The sequence below is a fragment of the Physella acuta genome, unplaced genomic scaffold, assembly GCF_028476545.2.
Source record: "Physella acuta isolate Inbredline_101_S28 unplaced genomic scaffold, ASM2847654v3 ptg000958l, whole genome shotgun sequence".
Classification (NCBI taxonomy): Eukaryota; Metazoa; Mollusca; class Gastropoda; family Physidae; genus Physella; species Physella acuta.
In genome coordinates, this window is record NW_026732475.1 from 579,723 (window position 1) to 598,414 (window position 18,692).

The 18,692-nt window shown below is 33.8% G+C and overlaps 2 protein-coding genes across 15 annotated transcripts in view; one reads left to right on the plus strand and one right to left on the minus strand.

Annotated features, from left to right (window-relative positions):
* The window catches only part of LOC131953835 (high affinity cGMP-specific 3',5'-cyclic phosphodiesterase 9A-like), a 99,664-nt gene extending 94,264 nt beyond the window's left edge, over nucleotides 1-5,400 (plus strand). For all 6 annotated transcript variants that reach the window (XM_059317210.1, XM_059317211.1, XM_059317214.1 and 3 more), the window contains 3 exons: nucleotides 142-270; nucleotides 1,241-1,336; nucleotides 1,972-5,400. In XM_059317210.1, the coding sequence (XP_059173193.1) occupies nucleotides 142-270; nucleotides 1,241-1,336; nucleotides 1,972-2,001 (255 nt within the window). In that variant the 3' untranslated portion in view covers nucleotides 2,002-5,400. The remainder of the gene's footprint in view (nucleotides 1-141; nucleotides 271-1,240; nucleotides 1,337-1,971) is intronic.
* Nucleotides 5,401-5,415: 15 nt separating this feature from the next.
* The window catches only part of LOC131953837 (protein maelstrom homolog), a 28,524-nt gene continuing 15,247 nt past the window's right edge, over nucleotides 5,416-18,692 (minus strand). For 5 of the 9 annotated variants that reach the window (XM_059317222.1, XM_059317217.1, XM_059317220.1 and 2 more), the window contains exons 2-14: nucleotides 12,066-12,198; nucleotides 11,596-11,688; nucleotides 11,406-11,487; nucleotides 11,076-11,270; nucleotides 10,442-10,569; nucleotides 9,885-10,084; nucleotides 9,249-9,311; nucleotides 8,607-8,722; nucleotides 8,072-8,184; nucleotides 7,810-7,894; nucleotides 7,659-7,694; nucleotides 7,330-7,544; nucleotides 5,416-6,574 (exon numbers count right to left, since the gene is read on the minus strand). In XM_059317222.1, coding sequence (XP_059173205.1) covers nucleotides 6,392-6,574; nucleotides 7,330-7,544; nucleotides 7,659-7,694; nucleotides 7,810-7,894; nucleotides 8,072-8,184; nucleotides 8,607-8,722; nucleotides 9,249-9,311; nucleotides 9,885-10,084; nucleotides 10,442-10,569; nucleotides 11,076-11,270; nucleotides 11,406-11,487; nucleotides 11,596-11,688; nucleotides 12,066-12,194 — 1,638 coding nt within the window. In that variant the 5' untranslated portion in view covers nucleotides 12,195-12,198 and the 3' untranslated portion in view covers nucleotides 5,416-6,391. Of the gene's footprint in view, nucleotides 6,575-7,329; nucleotides 7,545-7,658; nucleotides 7,695-7,809; nucleotides 7,895-8,071; nucleotides 8,185-8,606; nucleotides 8,723-9,248; nucleotides 9,312-9,884; nucleotides 10,085-10,441; nucleotides 10,570-11,075; nucleotides 11,271-11,405; nucleotides 11,488-11,595; nucleotides 11,689-12,065; nucleotides 12,199-15,444; nucleotides 15,468-15,625; nucleotides 15,740-15,860; nucleotides 15,883-18,692 lie in introns of those variants that run through there. The other 4 variants (XM_059317225.1, XM_059317221.1, XM_059317219.1 and 1 more) reach the window with 4 other exon arrangements.

The window sequence follows — 18,692 nt, forward strand, 5'->3', positions numbered from 1 at the left end:
TCAGAGAATTATAAATGAGACTATTTAATAAAATTTATTTAACTTTATATAGGCCTACATTTTTTAAATGCTTTGTTTAGATTAATTTACATAATTAATTTGATTAAGGTAAATTTACATTTTTGACACATGTGTTCTTAGAGTGACAGAGAAAAGATTGAGGGCCTGCCTGTGGCACCGTTCATGGACAGAGACAAAGTGACCAAACCAACAGCCCAGATTGGCTTCATTAAATTTGTTTTAATTCCAATGTTTGAAACTGTTGCAAAAGTAAGTCTATTTTTTATAATAAAGCTATTCCAAAATTAATAATAAAATCATAATTTAATATTAACTCTTTAAAAATGTACCAGGAAATTAAAAATGAAAGATAGATTGACTTCTGTTTTGATCCTATGTTAAGCCAAAAATGATTGTATGGCAACCTATTACATATCAAATCAGAGCTACATTGGGTTTTAAGTCTTATTAAAGGGAGATCACCATTGTTTACAAACATTAGAATGATTGATAAAGTAGGTTACCTAACACGGCAGTATGGGAAAGTGCAGGAAAAATCCCAGTAGAGCGAGAAATCTGGATAAGAAGGTGAACATGGCTGAGCCTTGAGAAAACTGGCAACAACAGGTACCAGACTAGGCACATAATGGAAGACACAAGGATCAAAGGGAAAAAAAGGAGACCCAAAAACACGGCTTAGAGAAATTGAAAAAGATAAAAGAAACGGAAAAAATAGCAATGGGCAGAGAAGCATGGAAAGGTGTTGTGAATGGCATATGCTCCAATAGGAAGTTGAAAAAGATGATAAAGAAGATAAATGGTGTTAAAATATATGAACACTTTTTAAAAAATAATTGTCATTAAAACACAACACTATTGCAGAATTGATACATGTACTTCAAGCGCTTTTTAAATAAATAAATAGAAATTTGCATATTCCAAGAGAAAAAAATTCAAACGTCTAGAGCAGGGGTCGGCAACCTGCGGCTCGCGAGCCGCATGCGGCTCTTTTGATATCAAGATGCGGCTCTCCAGCTCCTTGAACAAATACTAATAATCTTAATAAAAATATTAAATATTTGAAATTAAAAAAATGTTAGTGGCTCTTTAAAACCAGGGAAATCTTGAAAATTGTAACTTTTGGCTCTTCCGCTTCAAAAGGTTGCCGACCCCTGGTCTAGAGTCTGCATACGCCTACATATTAAAATCTGATCTTACCACCCTGTGTTTTATTTTGTAGGTGTTTACACAGATTGATGAAGTGATGGTGCAGCCCTTAAAAAATGCAAAAGACAGATACGAAGAGATGAAGTCTATTGAAGAGGCCCAGAAGGAGGTATAGCATACTTACATTATTTTTAGCATTAGAAATTTGTTTTATACTGCTTTAACTACACTTTATTGACTGTGTTAAAGGAGGTATAGCATACTTACATTATTTTAGCACTGGAAATTTAGTTTATACCTCTTTAACTACACTATACTGACTGTATTATGGGAACGGTGTGGTCTAGCGGCAGTGCGCTTGACTGTTAACCCAAAAGTCTTGAGTTTGAATTCGGGTTCAAGTCAGTAGAACATCCCTGAGTTCACCCAGCTCTGATAAGTGATATGTAACTTATGCTAGGGAAAGTAAAGGTGGTATGGCACACTATCCCTTTATATGCCAAGGTCATAAAAACAGGTGAACTCTACTTCACTTTTTTTATTTTTACTTACTGAATTATCTATAATTAAATATATTTTCTTTTAATGACCACATACTAGGTCCATTTTCTCATAGACAGCCATAAGTTATTGATGTCTGAAAACAAAACATAAAAGAATATATAATCGCACTAACAAGTACAAGTGAAATTGATTTTAAAAAGCTAGCAGCTTTTTTATTTGTTGTAGTTATAATTATAGTAATGCTTCGTTTTCCAGCTTAAAAGTCAATTTTATTTTAAAAAATTGTGATTTAACTTTCAGGCGAAGAAAGCTTTAAGCCTGGCCCACTAAAGCGCAGCAACAGCCGTACAATCGTGCGAGGCAAGCCAGCGAAGCAAAAGCAATGCGAGGCCAGGATAGAACACCATTTTTTAAAAAATGAATGTGGCTGATGTCTCAATCACCGTCCTTCTCCCTCTTGCAGAAATCCACACCGACCTGAACAACAAGTCCGCCCACCAACCTACCGCCCGCTTAGGTTGTCTGCTTGACAGCAGCTGAGCAAGAAAATGTCCTGTGATCCAACCACTGCAGAGAAACCATGGCTCACACCATAGCATGTTACTCATTCCCATTCCATTCATGATATTATCTGTGTGTACAAATCTTCAATTTCATTTTCTTTCTCTTTAGTACATTTTTTCTTTTAATTTTTATACTCATGATTTTTCTATTTATAGGTAAAGAAACTCTCAAGAACTTTCTTTAAATAAACTTAACTCTTTAACACCAAAAATTAAACCTACTATTAATAATTACTACTAACTTTTTTTATTTTTTTCCTGAGCTCTAACAATATATTAACTATAACTAAAGTATAATCAGTTTTTTTAAGTCTTATCAGTGGTTCTCAATCTGTTCTCCTGGATTTTTTCTGTTGGGTCCCTCTTTTCTCACACATTTATTTTGATGGTTTTCAGTTAACTATTTCCTCCCCCCCATCCCTTGTCACAGAATGCGTGTTCACCTACTTTGACAACAATTTTCAAATTAGTGTTTAAAAAAATTTTAAAAAAATAAAAAAAGCTGCAAACATTCAATTTGAAAAAGAATAATAACATTTTCTAAAGTGTGGTGTCACAGTTTTTTTAACCTCTCCCTTTTTTCATTCTAGAAATAGCATCTTTATGGTTACCCACATGTAAGAATTAAAGAACTGTGTCAACTCAATCCTATTTTAAATTTAATTAAGGCACTAATCACAAGGGAATAATTATATAGATGTTAAAATAGCTGACTGTGCAGACTATTTCAGTGAAGAATAACAAAAATGTTTAGGTTGGCAAATTTAAAGCCTGTTTTTACATTTCTATATTGATTATAAATTTTTTTATTGGAATTATTTTAAAAAACTCATTACATACAGCAAAACGTTAGCAAATCTGTACATTTTGTAATATTTATTGTTATGTGGCTGTATGATTAGTAAGAGTGTTAAAACAAAATCTGATACTTGTGAAAAAAAAACTAGACAACTGCTCATTATCTAAGAGCAATAACTCATTATTTAATTTTGAATTACTCAGTCATGAAAACCTTCCTCAGGGATGATTTGATGCACTCCATAATTAGTAATAGATTTTGCACCTTGATCATTTTTATTTTCATTTTCATGAAACGGTAGATGTTTTTTCTTGATCAAACTTTATAAAATGAACTAGTTTACAATTCTGAAGTCAGGAAAAACGTTTTTTTTTTAAATTCTAATTTGTGAGATAAACCCAGTTTATGGTTTAAATTTAAAGCCAGAATGGTTAGTTAGAAAATTTCCAATTGGATAATTAAGTATATTTATCATGGGTCCACTGGCTAAATCTATTTTGAAATGGACATATAGAATAAGAACATATCATCCCCTAGTCCAGGGGTCGGCAACCTTTTGAAGCGGAAAAGCCAAAAGTTACAATTTTCAAAATTTCCCTGGTTTTAAAGAGCCACTAACATTTTTTTATTTCAAATATTTTATTTTTTTATTAAGATTATTAGTGTTTGTGCAAGGAGCTGGAGAGCCGCATCTTGATATCAAAAGAGCCGCATGCGGCTCGCGAGCCGCAGGTTGCCGACCCCTGCCCTAGTCTATTCTAATAATTATTTATAGTCTGAATCTTAAATTTTTACCTATTTTTGTTCTGAAGGCTATCTTTTAACAGAAAACAAAATCCTAGAATAAAAAACAATAATGATTACAACAACAAAAAAACTGCAGAATCAAAGTGACTTAGTAGGTTTGGCAAGTATAGATGTGTATCTTCTATGTTGTGTTTATATGGTACAGCATGTCTGATCTGTCGGAACATTTACATCATGAAATTTTTTTGATGCAAAAGATATTATAAAAACTGACTGTTTATATAGTGTGAATACTTGATTGCTGAAATAAAATATTTTGTAACTCAATGAAGTGATGTGCTAGACAACAAGGGAATGTTTGTTAAACTTGTCAATCTCTATTGACAGTTTGCCTAGTCATGTTTTGATATCACTAAGATGTAGTGTAAGTGTCACAGATACTCCAGTTAAAGCTACTATTTTAAAGTGATAATTTCAGAAGAGGATAAGTAATGAAATAAAGCAGGAGTGATCTCCCCTAAACTTTCTCAAATATTCTAATATAACACTACAGGGAATGCAACTCGTGAATGCACCAAGTGAACAGCAAACTGTGTGTAATAGTGCGGAATATTAGTACTTCAAAATTCATATGCATTTTTTTAAGAAATCAGAAATAGTGTTAAGTATTAGATCCAGTCAACAACAATAACAAAAAATTAGATCTTCTATGCTATTATTTTCTCCTTTTTAGTGCATTATTAGATAAAAGCCTGTTATAAAAACGTTTTTTATGCATTTTTCTTCAGTACTTTAAAAATTTTAATACAATAGTTGTATGACAAAAAACAATTGCACACTACATGAACACAAAAAATGTGCGTAGAATTGTGCAGTAAATAGTACTTTATAAAGAGGAAATTTTGACTAGTTTTTTTAAAATTAATTAAGCATTCAATTGATTCATACTGACGTCATGTAGTATGGTCATCAGGTGCCAAGTTTCAGAGAAATTGTTGGTTAGAAGTGGTTGAAATTTTGCTAGCCAATTTTAATCCATGAAGACAAAATCATGACAGACAGAGGAAGCAAGTTACATAAAAGCTTGCATTCAACACCCAACTATAACCTTAAAGAATGAGCGTGTGACAGGATTAAATGTGATATATCTCTCAGCCGTCCATACTGTATATTGCCCCAATCTAAATGATTTCCTATCACTTAAAGCCACTGAATTAAGACAATAATTTTGATTTTAAACTTTAAAGGATCAGTTATACAAATTCAAAATGAGTAAAAAATATTATTCCATTAAAATGTATGAATAACATTTGCTAATTTTTTTAGTTTGAAGTTTGTTTATCATTAATTAATTTCAGAGTAAAATACACAGCTATGTACCCAAAAAATAAAATACTTGGCCTGTGATTTTATTATGAGATTTGAGGATCAATTACATTTTTAAAGAATTCTATTTAATTTATAAAGCATGGGAAAAAGTAAAACTGGTAGAAAACATTTTTTGGTTGTCAAAATGTGCATAATTTATATTGATAATCATTTTTCTTTTACATACACAGGATGTGTATCTTTTTTGTCTTTGAAAAAAAAAAGTGTAAATTAAAAAAACAATGAAGCTTTGGCGAGTGTTTGTTAAACATTTAATAACTGTTTTTCTTTAATTATTTAGAAATTATTACTTAAGATGGTCAAACTTTAAGTAAACATTTGATTTTATTGAGTTAAAAACAAAATTTCGGAAAGACAGAAATCTTTAATCGTATTAAACTTAAAACAAAAGAATCAAATAACAAAACCATTCATGTTTATTGTATTTTCAGCTAAAATAAACAATCATTAACAAAACAAAATTTAAAGAATAACATTATTTTAAACATAGGCCACATTTAGCCACATTTAAAGCTGAAATAGTGAATACAGAAAACTCACCAGTCTTGTATCCCTTACACTGGGAGGTCGAAGAAAAAAATACCCAGTACCTCGGGTTGGTACTATCCATCTAATGGAACATCTGACCACCGTGGCAGTCGCAGAGTGGGAGAACTTCTCCACCACAAATCACAAGTTCAGTTGGCTACATTGTCAGTACTGTTGCAGCACAATTTTCAGGGTTTTTTTTTTCAAACCCGCCAAATTGTTTTGTAAATCTCATACTGATAGTTGAAAAGATTACTTTTTAGTTCATACATTTAATAATACAACTTCAATGAAAAACACAGATGTATTACATAATATTCAGCTTCTACATGAGTACATTTATAAAAATAAAACCCTCCAAAATGCCAGATTATGGCTTCTTGCCACCAAACCATACAAAAACCTCCAGAAACATAACACTGCCATTGAAAGTTTGGCCAACGTAGTGCTTATCTTTTCAGATTTATAGGTTTTTTAATGTTTCATAGTGCTTTACATTTTTTTAAAAAACATTTTGATTGTATAAACCTATCTAACAACAAAGTAGTATTAAAGTTTCAATAAAATAAAATAATTAGAAAACATTTGATAAAACCTTTGTTTTAAAGGGCTCTTGACTGTGTGCAAACCTGTTCCTGTATATGTAGTCAGTACACCAGAAATGAATATCACATACAAGTCATTGTGTATTGCTTTATTCCCACATATTGCTGTTGCCAATCTGGGAAGGGCGGACCTGGGGTGGGATTCCCCGTCCTCGACCACGGTAGGCTTCTACTGGAGCAACTGGGCGAGTGCCTCGTCCCCTCCCCATCAACTCTGGCATCTGTCTAGTAGCTTGGCTTTGGGGTTCATTATTTGAATCTCTGTAACTCTTCTACAATTAAATCCAAAATAAGTTCAGGTATAATCAAAGATGCATTAAACAAATTCAATAAAAAATTTGAACATGAATATAGTAGGGCCTATTAAATAAAAGGAAGGCAGAAACTGCTACAATAAATGTCTGAGTGCATTGGACGTCGTCGTGGACTCCACCAGTTCTGTGGGTTACATGAAATGAGTCTGGGAAATCAGCAGAGGCCCGGTGACCCACTCTGGTGACCCACTCTGGTGACTGGGACCAGCTATCAAATCCCACTCGCCTTTATTATAGTTATTCACTTATTTACAGTATCAAAAACTACCCCATCCCATTTCAAAAGGTTGCAGTCACTTTTTACCAGTCATTGTTACACAATAGGTTTGAAAAATCTGTTATAATAACTAAAAATTTAAAAAATTATTTTTAAAAATATCGCAAGCAATAAAATTATAGTTCGACTTCTAAAAAGAAAAAAGATGTTTAGGAACCACTGATTACACTCATGTTCATATTTTTGTAATGAAGTCATTGAAAAAGTCATTTACAATTATTTTATCAATTCAAATATATTAATAAACAGCCTTCAACTCCTTGAAGTCAACAGGAGCAGCCAGGGAAAGTAAAAAAAATGAAAATCACGATTGTTTTCCATGATAAAATACACAATAGCGCTCAATAGTTTACTCTAAATGGTTTGTTTTAAATCTAAATTTAAGATAGAACATTTATTCAGCACTTGTTAGCAAAGGTTAAAATTTTACCCGTACCTTAAAATCAAATCCAGGTGGTGGTGCTATGGCACAACCTGCTTGTACTGCAGCTCTGCCTACTGGTGCCTTAGGTAAGCCTGGTGGGGGAGCCATATCTAAGCCTGGGGGGGCCCTAGTTAAGCCAGGGGGTGCCGCTCCACTCGGAATCTGACATCTAATGTCTTCATAACAAGCCACTGTTGCACCTCTACCAAGGGATTTCATAAGCCCCGCTGAAAAATGACTCCAAAAATTACATACAACGTAGAACATTTAAAATTATTATTAATAGTATGTGAATCATGGCAGATCATAACGGGTAATTCTAAAACAACACTGCCACTTACATGCTGCTGTGTCTTGTTGTGCAACTTGTATCAATGCTGAAAAAATATATTAGGATGAAAACAGTGAAAGTGAATATTTTTTTATGGTAAAAAAAAACTAATCTCTACTAATACAAATTTCAAAACACAATGCAAGCAAAAAAATATTTACATGGTGTTTTTGGTTTTCTTAACTCCTTGAGAAACACTTCCCTTGTTTTACTCCCGTTATCCTCTTCTTCATCACTCTCTTCTTTCTGACAGAAATATTACACAATTGTTTGATGAATTTTACCTGAATTTTTCACACATTTAGCTAACGCAATGTTAAAATATTTTTATGAGATTTTGAAATAAGTCAGTTTACATTGATGTAAATAATTTTTTTTCCAGGATTTAGCTTGTCCAATATATTCAATGAATACTTGACTTACATAATCTTTAGGTTCTGCGTCCCATGATTTGACACTGGTCAGACTAGACTTCTGGGATGCTAGCTCTGCATAAGTTGGAGGAGGTGAAAGTTTCCTTCTGGGTTTGTCAAATTCTAGTAAAAAAAAACAAAGAAGAAAATATTAAAAATTAATATTTGATGTTTATTAGAACTACTTAGTCCTGTAAATTTAGGGGCCAGGTTGATTAAGAATGAATGAAGTGGCATATCCAATATTACACATTATTTGATTTACCTTACTATCTAACAAAAAGTCTCTTCTTGTTTTTAATATAATTTCTGAGCTATAACATTTTTTTTTATGTTCTTCACTAATTCATTTATTTTGTTTCACTAATTTAATTAATCCTTAGTTAAAGACATTTTGATAATGAGCAAAAGAACAAAATTATAATATTGATTAGCTGAATAGGATAATTACAATTTGATGACAATATTCATACTATCAGTTTGCCAACACTGATTAGGAGGGTACAAATTTATTATAAATGAGATTAGTAGAAAGACTGATTTACCTCTGGATTTTCCAAAAGATGACACAACAGTGAAGTTGGCCTTCCTTTCATCTGGCATGTGGTTTTGTGTTAAACTAAACTCTAATAGGTTCGACAAGAGATCAAAAATAACAAAACTGTCGAGGGAAAAATACATTTTTATACTCAGTAATTTATTCAGTCTTTAGGAAAACAAAGCAAAAAATATGAGTACAAACAACCAGTTGCAGTAGACAAAATCATACAGTTTGGGATGTGTGACTGAATAGTACAAACTCTAGCCTCTAAATCTGGTTCTCATTGCTTCAAATGTGTAGGTCATAGAAACAGATCAACTCTACTTCATAAACCTTACAATGCCAGACCTAAAAAGATACTTTCCTTTTACACGCGGTTTGATTGCTAGATTCTGTTAACTATATTTATAAGAGACAAGTGCATTCCAAAAAAACCATTTGCACCAAAAAACATACTGACTACAAAATTTCTTACATTCAGGTAGTTAGAATAGTAGAGAAGAATGTTGTTGAATAAACCCATCATAGGAACATCATTTCACTGCTCTTAAATGTCAAGGTAATTAACTGACAAAGCTACCAAATCTAGTTAATAGCTTTGAGCAGATTTCAATGTGTAATTTAGTAGAGCAACTTTTTTATTTACCTGTATCTCTTGACAATGGAGATAGCACAGAAGCTGCTATCAACCTCTTCATGAAAAGCACATCTGATGAAAAACCAGAAATTTTTATAAGCTAATATTTAGCTTGCAATGTTTGTTTATTTGTGGGTTTGTAACAAATCTAATAACTCAGTTTTGATTAACTCCTAATGCAGAGATTTTGTTCAAACTTTCCAGATTTATCCGTCTCCAATGACAATTCAAAAATATTTAATGTTTAATCTAATTAACCATTATATAAGCCCTTCAAATTTAATTAAAGGATTATGTTTAATAATAAAAGGGAAGATAACAAGATAAAATACTAGCGATAACAAAACAAATTTATTTTATTTTATTATTTTCAGTCCATTTAAAAGCTTATTTGAAAAGAGCCATTTGTTGGATAGGTTTCTGACAGGCTTTCTAAATACATTCTTAAAAAGTATTGACCCCACTATCTTTTTATATGTCATAACAATAGAAACATGTGCCCTAAGGAGAATCAACTTTTAAAATTGCTTTTCCCTTTTTGACTGAAGAGCTCCTTTAGCTAGAAGAGTGAAGAGTGAATGGAATACTCCTTTTTTGCTTCTTTTTTTTTAAACGTTAAAACCTAAAATAACCCGCCAGGCCTACCTAATGCTGCTGGTGTAGTCCCACCTATTCATCTGGAGAGTATCTAATATCTGAGACTCTGATGGCTTTGTGCTGGTTTTCTTTGACATCAAGCACATGATTAGATCTTCTATGCAGTACAGCTTATAGATCCTGTTGAGTTCACCACTCCTAGCGTGAACAAACTCCAAGCAGTTCTCTATTACTTCTCGATGTGTACCCTAAAATATGGTAAAAGGTTTCATAAGAGCAGTTTACAAATATAGTATTACTTGTTTTTCCATGGATCCAATTAAAGTACAACAAAACAAATATAAATAATCCCAAAACCAATTAGCTATATAATAATTACTTTTAATATTATTTTTAGCACGTCATTTATAAAATTATAACCAATAATTGAAACAAGACAGCAACATTTTTTTTGTAAACCTTACCATTATATCTCACTTTTAAGTATTGCTAAAAAAATATTTTTTCCAGCATTACAATATTTTAACTTACATTTATAAAAACAGATTTCTTTTATCCCCAGTAAAAAAAACCAATTACAAAATAAATTTAAAAAAAACACTCACTAAGCAGAACAGAGGAGCTAAGTCATCACTTTTTTCAATTTGTAGGAAGTCCTCCATCTCCCTCCAGAGTTTCCAAAAGTTTGATTCTCCTTTTGAGTAGCCAATAGGAATTCTGTGAAACTGTTCACCTTGCAAGTAAAAAGTTTTTAGAAAGTGTACAAAGTCTCTATGGTAAATAAAATTCAAACCTCACAGTCCATGGGGCAGGTGAAATAGCATTCACCTGTTTCAGTGTTCTCTGCATATGAAGGGATTATGTGGTCAGCACTATGTCAAGCCTCCTTTAATTTCCCTAATTTCACATTACTCATTCAAAGTAGTTTATTTACAAAAAGTTATCCAGGATGCTATCAAGTTGAATAATGTTTTTTAAGTGAAGTAAAGAATAAGCAAATAGATTTGACAACTTAAAAAATAGTTTTTAAATGTTAACTTTTACCATTGGTGATGGTAATTGTAATTCATTCTGATGCTTCAGTGCTCATGTGTAAATCTCAACAAGTTACTGAAATCTATTTCTTACAGTTTTAAGCATGATAATAATTTTAGAGTTTTTTTGTTGGTCCTACATGTTTGTGAGTTTGTGTCTTTTAATTCTAAATTGAAATTCTGAGACATTTACAATTTCACTCACTGTATTCAGTAGCTATTCTTCTATTGCCTTCAGGAACATCACCAGGGTCGATGAACCTGTGCAGTTCTTTTTGTATTCCATTTTTTAATGTAAAAGATACTAGACCTATTTCAACTGGCAAATGCTCATCCTCAGGTGTTCTTTCATCGTACATTACTTGAAAATTTATCAAGTGGAAAGGTACCAGCCGCACATCTAAAGAAAGAGGAAAAGTTCAGTCAAATGCTTTTGTTAGTATTTGGTGACAATGTCTGCCGCTAAGCCAACTTGAAATTAATTAATCTATGAACGCAACCATAAACTCCCTTTTAAGTCTTTACATCAACAAACCTCGGTTTTGCCAGCTCATCAGCATTTGGTTGGATTCCTCTGCTCTTCTGGTAGCCTCAATTTTTGCCGGATCTTGCCTATCCTACAGAATAAAGAAGAAATAATCTCCTGGCAATTTTACATTTTAATATTTTTGAACATTTTCTTTAAAAAAAAAAACATCAAGAACTAAACCATAAATGACACATACAGAAATTATTTGGCGCTGATTATCCAGCTTTACTATTGATTTTTGTCCTTTTGCAAGAGCTTCATATTTACGCTTCTCTTCCGTTGGCAAAACCTGTGAATACAATTTTATATTACAATGCTTTTAAATTAAAAAACATAATAACACTAACAGTGATAATTATTATCCAAATACTGCATGAAATCAAGTCTTCAATGGATAACATTGTAACTTGTAAATGGACTGAAATACATAAAGGCTTTAGTTATTCTTCCAGCAGTATTATTTGGACAATTGAGCTAGTATTCAAATTTGTAAAAAAAAAATCATCAAAACATCTTTAATTTATTTATTCTTTAAGTGGTATTGAAATAAAGATTCACAGGCCTAAAATACATTTAACAAGATTCAACCAGAAGTTTATATTTTGCATCTGATGATCTAAACATAGATCTACAACTCTAATCTAATATATCTATCAATATACTGACCGTCCATGCATCAATGCATAACTTCGGCATGTCTTTCATACTGGGGGCTATTTTGGTTTTTTGTTTTATTTTATTCTGCTCTGAGAGCATAAACATATAAAATCCATTGGGTTTCCCTTTTGGAGGCATGGTTCTGCATGAAAAAAAAATGTCTATAACATAACATACATTCAAAATGTAAGCTAATCATTAACCCTTTCCCCGGCGACTGGGTGTAATCGACCCGAAGTCGCTATATTTTTGCTCATATCTCGAGTCTCGTTTTATAAATTTTTCTGGGCCTCATTCCCATCTATAAGTTGGTTGGGATGAACACATTGGAGGTTGTAAATTTTAAAAATATGCGTAAAAAATTTTTTTATGAGGGTTTGAAATTTTTTTATACGGTCCCTGGCAACTGGGTGCTACACACCCATACACAATTTTGAATGGAAAAAAAATATTTATAACTTATAAACTGGCTTCTAACAATTTGTTTTTACTCATTGTGGGTTAAGTCATTGTGTTACATTTTCAAAGTTAAACTATAAATTAACAATCTGAAGGTATTTGAGTAACAAAAATATCAAACAGGATTGAATTAATCAACTTTAGTAATAAAATAATAGAACATTAACACGTTTTAATAATTTGCACTTCAGAGAGCACAGTCGTTAGTTAAAATTAAAATAACTGGACATTTCCTTTTGCTGGCAGGGAACTTAAGTTTTTTTTTAATAAAATATGGGCACCCTTTTAGTGGTGTTACATGAGTCACAGGACAAAATATTTTAATTCCATACTTATCGGAATTGCTTGGTATGTATTGGATAAATCTACTCCCACCTCTAAAATCAACCACTTGCTAATTAGTAATGATCTCTCAAGAAACATAACACCTTTCTAAATTTGAATGGAATATCTACCATAATGGAAGCAAATATACCATGAGCCTGATGGACTGTTAGTGTTATTGTTGTGAAGTGAATATGACCCAGAAGGTTGCTGAATTTCTTCATAGAAAATTCTGCCTTCAAAAACTTCTATAAGCAGAACTGAATTGACATACAACTAAATTGTTATTCTGCAGAGTGCCAGTGTTTCCTCTTGCTTTCTCTTCATCCCTGCTAATGCAGTCAAATATTGGTTGTATTATTTTTTGTACTCATGCACAGAAGAAATATTTTGGGTCAGGCTGTTTATAAATTTCCTGGGATTAGCACTTCAGACAGTGGTCTAGTGTACTGTTACTTTGTCTTTCCTGAAAATATTTCTTTTTCTTCACTTTGCACCAGCCATTTCATTTCATTATGAGTGCCAACTGTTGACACATTATTGATAGTTGAAATGCAGTATATTGGGTAGACCTGGTCATCAGAGCTGCTTGATACTGATGGCTGCCATTCTTCATCTTCTACCTCTGATACTAATAGTTCAGACTCAAAACTTTTGGTCATTTTCACCTGCTATACTAAAACTGGCAAATATATTCCTTTATCATTAGCACTTGAGTTTAGACAAAAGCGTTCAAGACTTGTTTCTGTTGTGTTCTCAATAACGTTTGTGACTATTTATAAACCTTACTCTCAGGGTCACAACCTGTAGAACACCCACCCCTATCCCAGTTTGATCAATTAATTGCCCAGTGTTAACTTTCAAACAGCTTTACAAAGTAGTTTTGCCTTTTTGTCCTCATTCGTACTCCTACTGAGGTTAATGTCAAGTTACTCTAAAAGGCTCGAATGTCTCTATCTACATTCCAGAGCTCCCTAAATGAGTACAAATCACTATATATGTCCTCCCACAGGCAATCTTACCCCTGCATTTCATTAACCTATTGTAACTCTAAACTACAGTTCTGTCTGTAACTGCAAGTCAGAGCTCCAGCAAAGAGTATAAATCACTACATGTGTCCACCCACAGGTTAACTCTTGCTTGAGAATCCCATCAACCTGTAGTATCATATTACAGCTCTCCCATTGACAACAACATGTCTTGTGTTCCCTTTGGCCTCTGTGCCCTGAATACCTTAACTGTGTCAGTATTGTTACCCACCCCACAATGAACAAAGAAAAGAATTTACTATAAGAAAGTCTTTGGGTGTGATCCACCCAGTTGCCGGGGACAGGGTACCAAATATGTTGCCGGGGAAAGGGTTAAGCAATAAGCAGCCTTATAAAATATATTTGCAATAATCTGTAATTCACAATTAACAACAGCAAAATGTTGAACTCTTAATTAAATAGATGAGAACTACTTCCAATTACAATCAATATTTTGTGCTAACTAATAGTTCATGTTACTATTAGGCCCCCTATAGCCCTTGGCATAGAGTAGCATAATAGTAATAGATCTTAAATATATATCTCTATGTAACCTATATTTAGTTACAGTTTAGTAGGCAGATAGGTCTACATTTATATAAATTATCATTCATTGTAGGTTGAACAGAGACGTAGACAGGTTTTTGGGTTAGGGGGAGCGGCCAGTCGAGGAAAAGGCGTCATATATATATATATATATATATATATATATATATACTAGCTGTATGTCATTGCTTCGCTACAGTGTAAACTCTCAAAAAGTACTCTGTAGAAAACAAAAGAACAAAACAAAAAAGCGCCTTGCACATGCGCTGAGCTAGGAGCCAAAGCGAGTCAAGAAGTAGGCTGTACATAAACTTGCGATGAGTTATTAAAAATGTGATATTTAGAGTACATAACATGACAGTTTTGAATTCTTTGATTCACAGTTTCAGTTTGTGTTTGCTGTTGTTGATTTTTTTGTGTTTTGAGGAACTTGTTAAAATGTTATTTAATTATTCTCCGAAAAAGGCACCACTATCATTAAAATGGTCGTAGGGAGAGTGGCTGCTCCCCCTGTATACGCTACTGAGGTTGAATTGTTATCTTCAGATGAACTGCAACTAGAATTTAAAAAAGAATGATACTATCACACTACTAGATCTAGACCTGATTGTGTGGTTCAGTTGTACGCTTCAACTAATTTTAAGTTATCAATGATGGGAAGGTGTGGCCTAGCAGTAGAGAGTTCTAACAGTAGATTTCTAACAACTCTGTATGTCATTTGTGTATGAGATTCTAGATCTAGATTGTTCTAGATTTCTAGATCTAGATTATCTTTATCTAGGATAGATATCTAGATCTAGATCTATATCTAGATTAACTTTAAGTCTTAAGTACTCTCACTCTGTCTTAAGTAATAAAGTACAATTTAAAATTGAATTTATACTACACTACAATAATAAGAAGACGTAGATCTAGATCTAGATTTAGTCTAATTAATTCGACAGATTTAGTTACTAGTTAGTAGAATCTAGAATCTAGTAGTTTAAGACTTTAAGTTAGTGACACTGTCTGACACAGTAACAGTTACAGACCAGTTACAGTCAGTGAGAGTGAGTAACACTAACAGCTGCCGCAGCTGAGTTACGGTTGGGTAACTGACTGTCTCGGTATTTCTGATCATTTCATACACCACTTTCTTAAATTCTTTTAGAGTAATTTAGAGTCTAGTAGGCCTAAGTATAATTTTAATAATAAATTAAAATCTAGATCTACCAATCACTGTCGGCCGAATTAATAAAAATGTCCTGAAATTTTACTTTTAACGGCGATGTTGAAGATTTAAATCTTGAAATTATAAACATAGACAATCTGTAAAATACTATTTTTTAGAGTAGACTCCCCTTTGATCTCAAATTTTAGGTTATTTTTTGTAGAACTAAGCACTATTTTAGGCTACAATGTTTCATTACATTACATAGATTTCTAGGTACCCAACAAAAGCTTTTACTTTTAGGCCTATCTACAAGCTTTAATTTTTCTTGCTTTCTCTGTCTGCCGTGCTTAGCTCGTCATGAATCGAAACTGACGAGCGAAATTTTGACAACTTCTAACCGACCAATTTCTCTGAAGCTTGCATGGGTCAAGACCAGAGGCGTAGCGAGAATTGGGGGGGGGGGGGGGGGGGTACATATGGGGGGGGGTGCAAAAGGGGTTGAGCAAAGAAAAAAACTCATTTTAGCTGAAGTTTTGAATTATAAACAGTCAAAGTTAAGAAATTTAACGGCTGTAATACGAGCCTTAAAATTTAAAATACTGATTTAACTGTTTTCTACCTTGATTGTGTAACTAGTGTAACACTGCCTCAGTAGGTATGATACTACCCACTGAGGTTGACTGGTAACCATGATATGTGTTACACTAGTGCAAAACAAATACCATTAAGAAATAGTGACCGGCAAAAACCACGTTCCAACTTTTTCCAAGATGGGAGGTGAGGGGGGGGGGTGCTCTTTTTCGCCGACTAAAATCGGAAGAATTAACTCTGAAGTGGTGAGTAGATAACTCTTTTAACACTAAGGGAAAAAAAAAGAATTGTGTTGTGTAACAGAAAAATTAGAAAAAAAGTGGTGGGTGGGTATCTCGAGTGAGGACGCTTTTTCACCAAGGTAAATGGGAAGGATTTACATCAGAACGGTAGGGTGGAAGGGGATACTCTTTGGCCAAAGTAAATATGTATCTCTCAATATTTAAAAATAAATCATCATGACCAAAGTAAATATTTATCGCTCAATATTTAAAAATAAATCATCATGGCCAAAGTAAATATTTATCGCTCAATATTTAAAAAAACAATCATCATTTAGATCTAGAGACTTAATAAGCCAAATTCTAACCCTAAACAAAGATCTAAGAGTGGGTACATGTTTAAATATGATACTGCAATGTTGTAGCCTATCTGTAGGGAAAGATTTTTTTTTAAAAGTGGAAAAAGAACAGCAAATCATGGAAACATTTTTTTTTTTCCTCTTTGGCTTTCATTAAATAATAAATAACTTTTCTTTCTTAATCATGTAGAAAGCCTACCGTTAAATGGATCTATACTGTTTTAATGTTGACACAACAGTGCAAATTTTAAAAATATTTATTATAGGCCTATGTTTAGGCTGATCTCGGCCGCGTTCAAACTAGACAAGATTTTTTTTTACTCCCATATTTTATGTGGCACCTTAAAATGTTGTTCTTGTGTTAGCCTAAAGCGTGCCAGACAATCGATTAAGGGATTGTTCGTGTCAGATGGCAAACGAAACAAAGGGGGAAGGGGTAGAGAGGAGGCTCTTACGAAATATACCACGAAGATGGGGGGGGGGGGGGGGGGTGACGGAGCATTTTTTTTTAATAAACGGGACGTATTTAACAGGCCAAGAGTAGAGAGGGGGGGGGGAGGCGATCATGCAAAGACGATTCATCTTGGACTAATAGGGAGGGAGCGATTGTGGTAGGGGTTCATGTGAACATTCACAATTTAAATTAAAATACCTCGGGGGCGTACTGGCCATAGTTATTTATTGAGTTCGACTTCATGGTGTACGGTAGGTGTAATCTAAATCAAGTCAGTATTTCACACATGGGTTTATTTATTATTATTATAATGGGCCAACAAAACTTGGTACAACTCGATGGTAACAAACGGCGCGTAGAACAGTGATAAAACACACTAACTTAATATACAAACTACAGGGGCTACACTATATGGCTACAGGACATTACCCCCCTGGATATTTCCCCCCGGACATTCCCCCCCCCCCCCCGTATTTACCCCCCGGAGCAATTACCCCCTGTCAATTACCCCACCGGGGAATTACCCCCCCCCCCCTCTCAAGTTAAAATCCTAACTAGAATTTTATACCTATATACTACTTTAATCCAAACCTTAAGAAAAAGACCAAAACCTAAGCATCCACCTTAGCCTGAAACTTCACACAAAACCAAAACCAAAGCTAGACACAACCCTAACCCTAACACTAGCTCTAACCCTAGCTCTAACCCTAGCCCTAAACCTAACCTTAACCCTAACCCTAACCTTAACCCTAACCTTAACCCTAACCCTAGCCCTAACCCTAATCCAAATGCTAACACTAACCCTAACCCTAGCCCTAACCCTAGCCCTAAAACCAAACCCTAACTCTAACCCTAACCCTAACCCTAACTCTAGCCCTAACCCTAACCCTAAACCTTACCCTAACCCTAACCCTAGCCCTAAACCTAACCCTAACCCTCAACCTAAACCTAACCCTAACCCTCAACCTAAACCTAAACCTAACCCTCAACCTAAACCTAAACTTAAACTTAAACCTAACCCTAACCCTAACCCTAACCCTAAACCTAGCCCTAACCCTGTCCGGGGGGGGGGGGGGGTAATGTCCTACTGGGCGGGGGGTAATTGACAGGGGGGTAATTGACAGGGGGGTAATTACTCTGGGGGGTAATGTCTGGGGGGAAATATCCGGGGGGTAATTGACAGGGGGGAAATGCCGTTCCCCACTATATATATATATATATATATATATATATATATATATATATATATATATATATATATATATATATATACGAGAGAGAGACAGAAAGAGAGAGGGGGAGAGAGAGGCGTCTATAGGGCCCATATAACTTGATAATCCACACAACAGGTAGCCTAACATTTACTAACAATGATCAAGTAACGCCTTTTCATGTTCTAACTAGCTAAAACTAAGTAGAATCTACAAAGTCTTCTTCTTCTTCTTCGTTCTTAATTATTAGTGTTGAAGGGGATCGAGATTTATCTGCCAGTGGGTTTGAA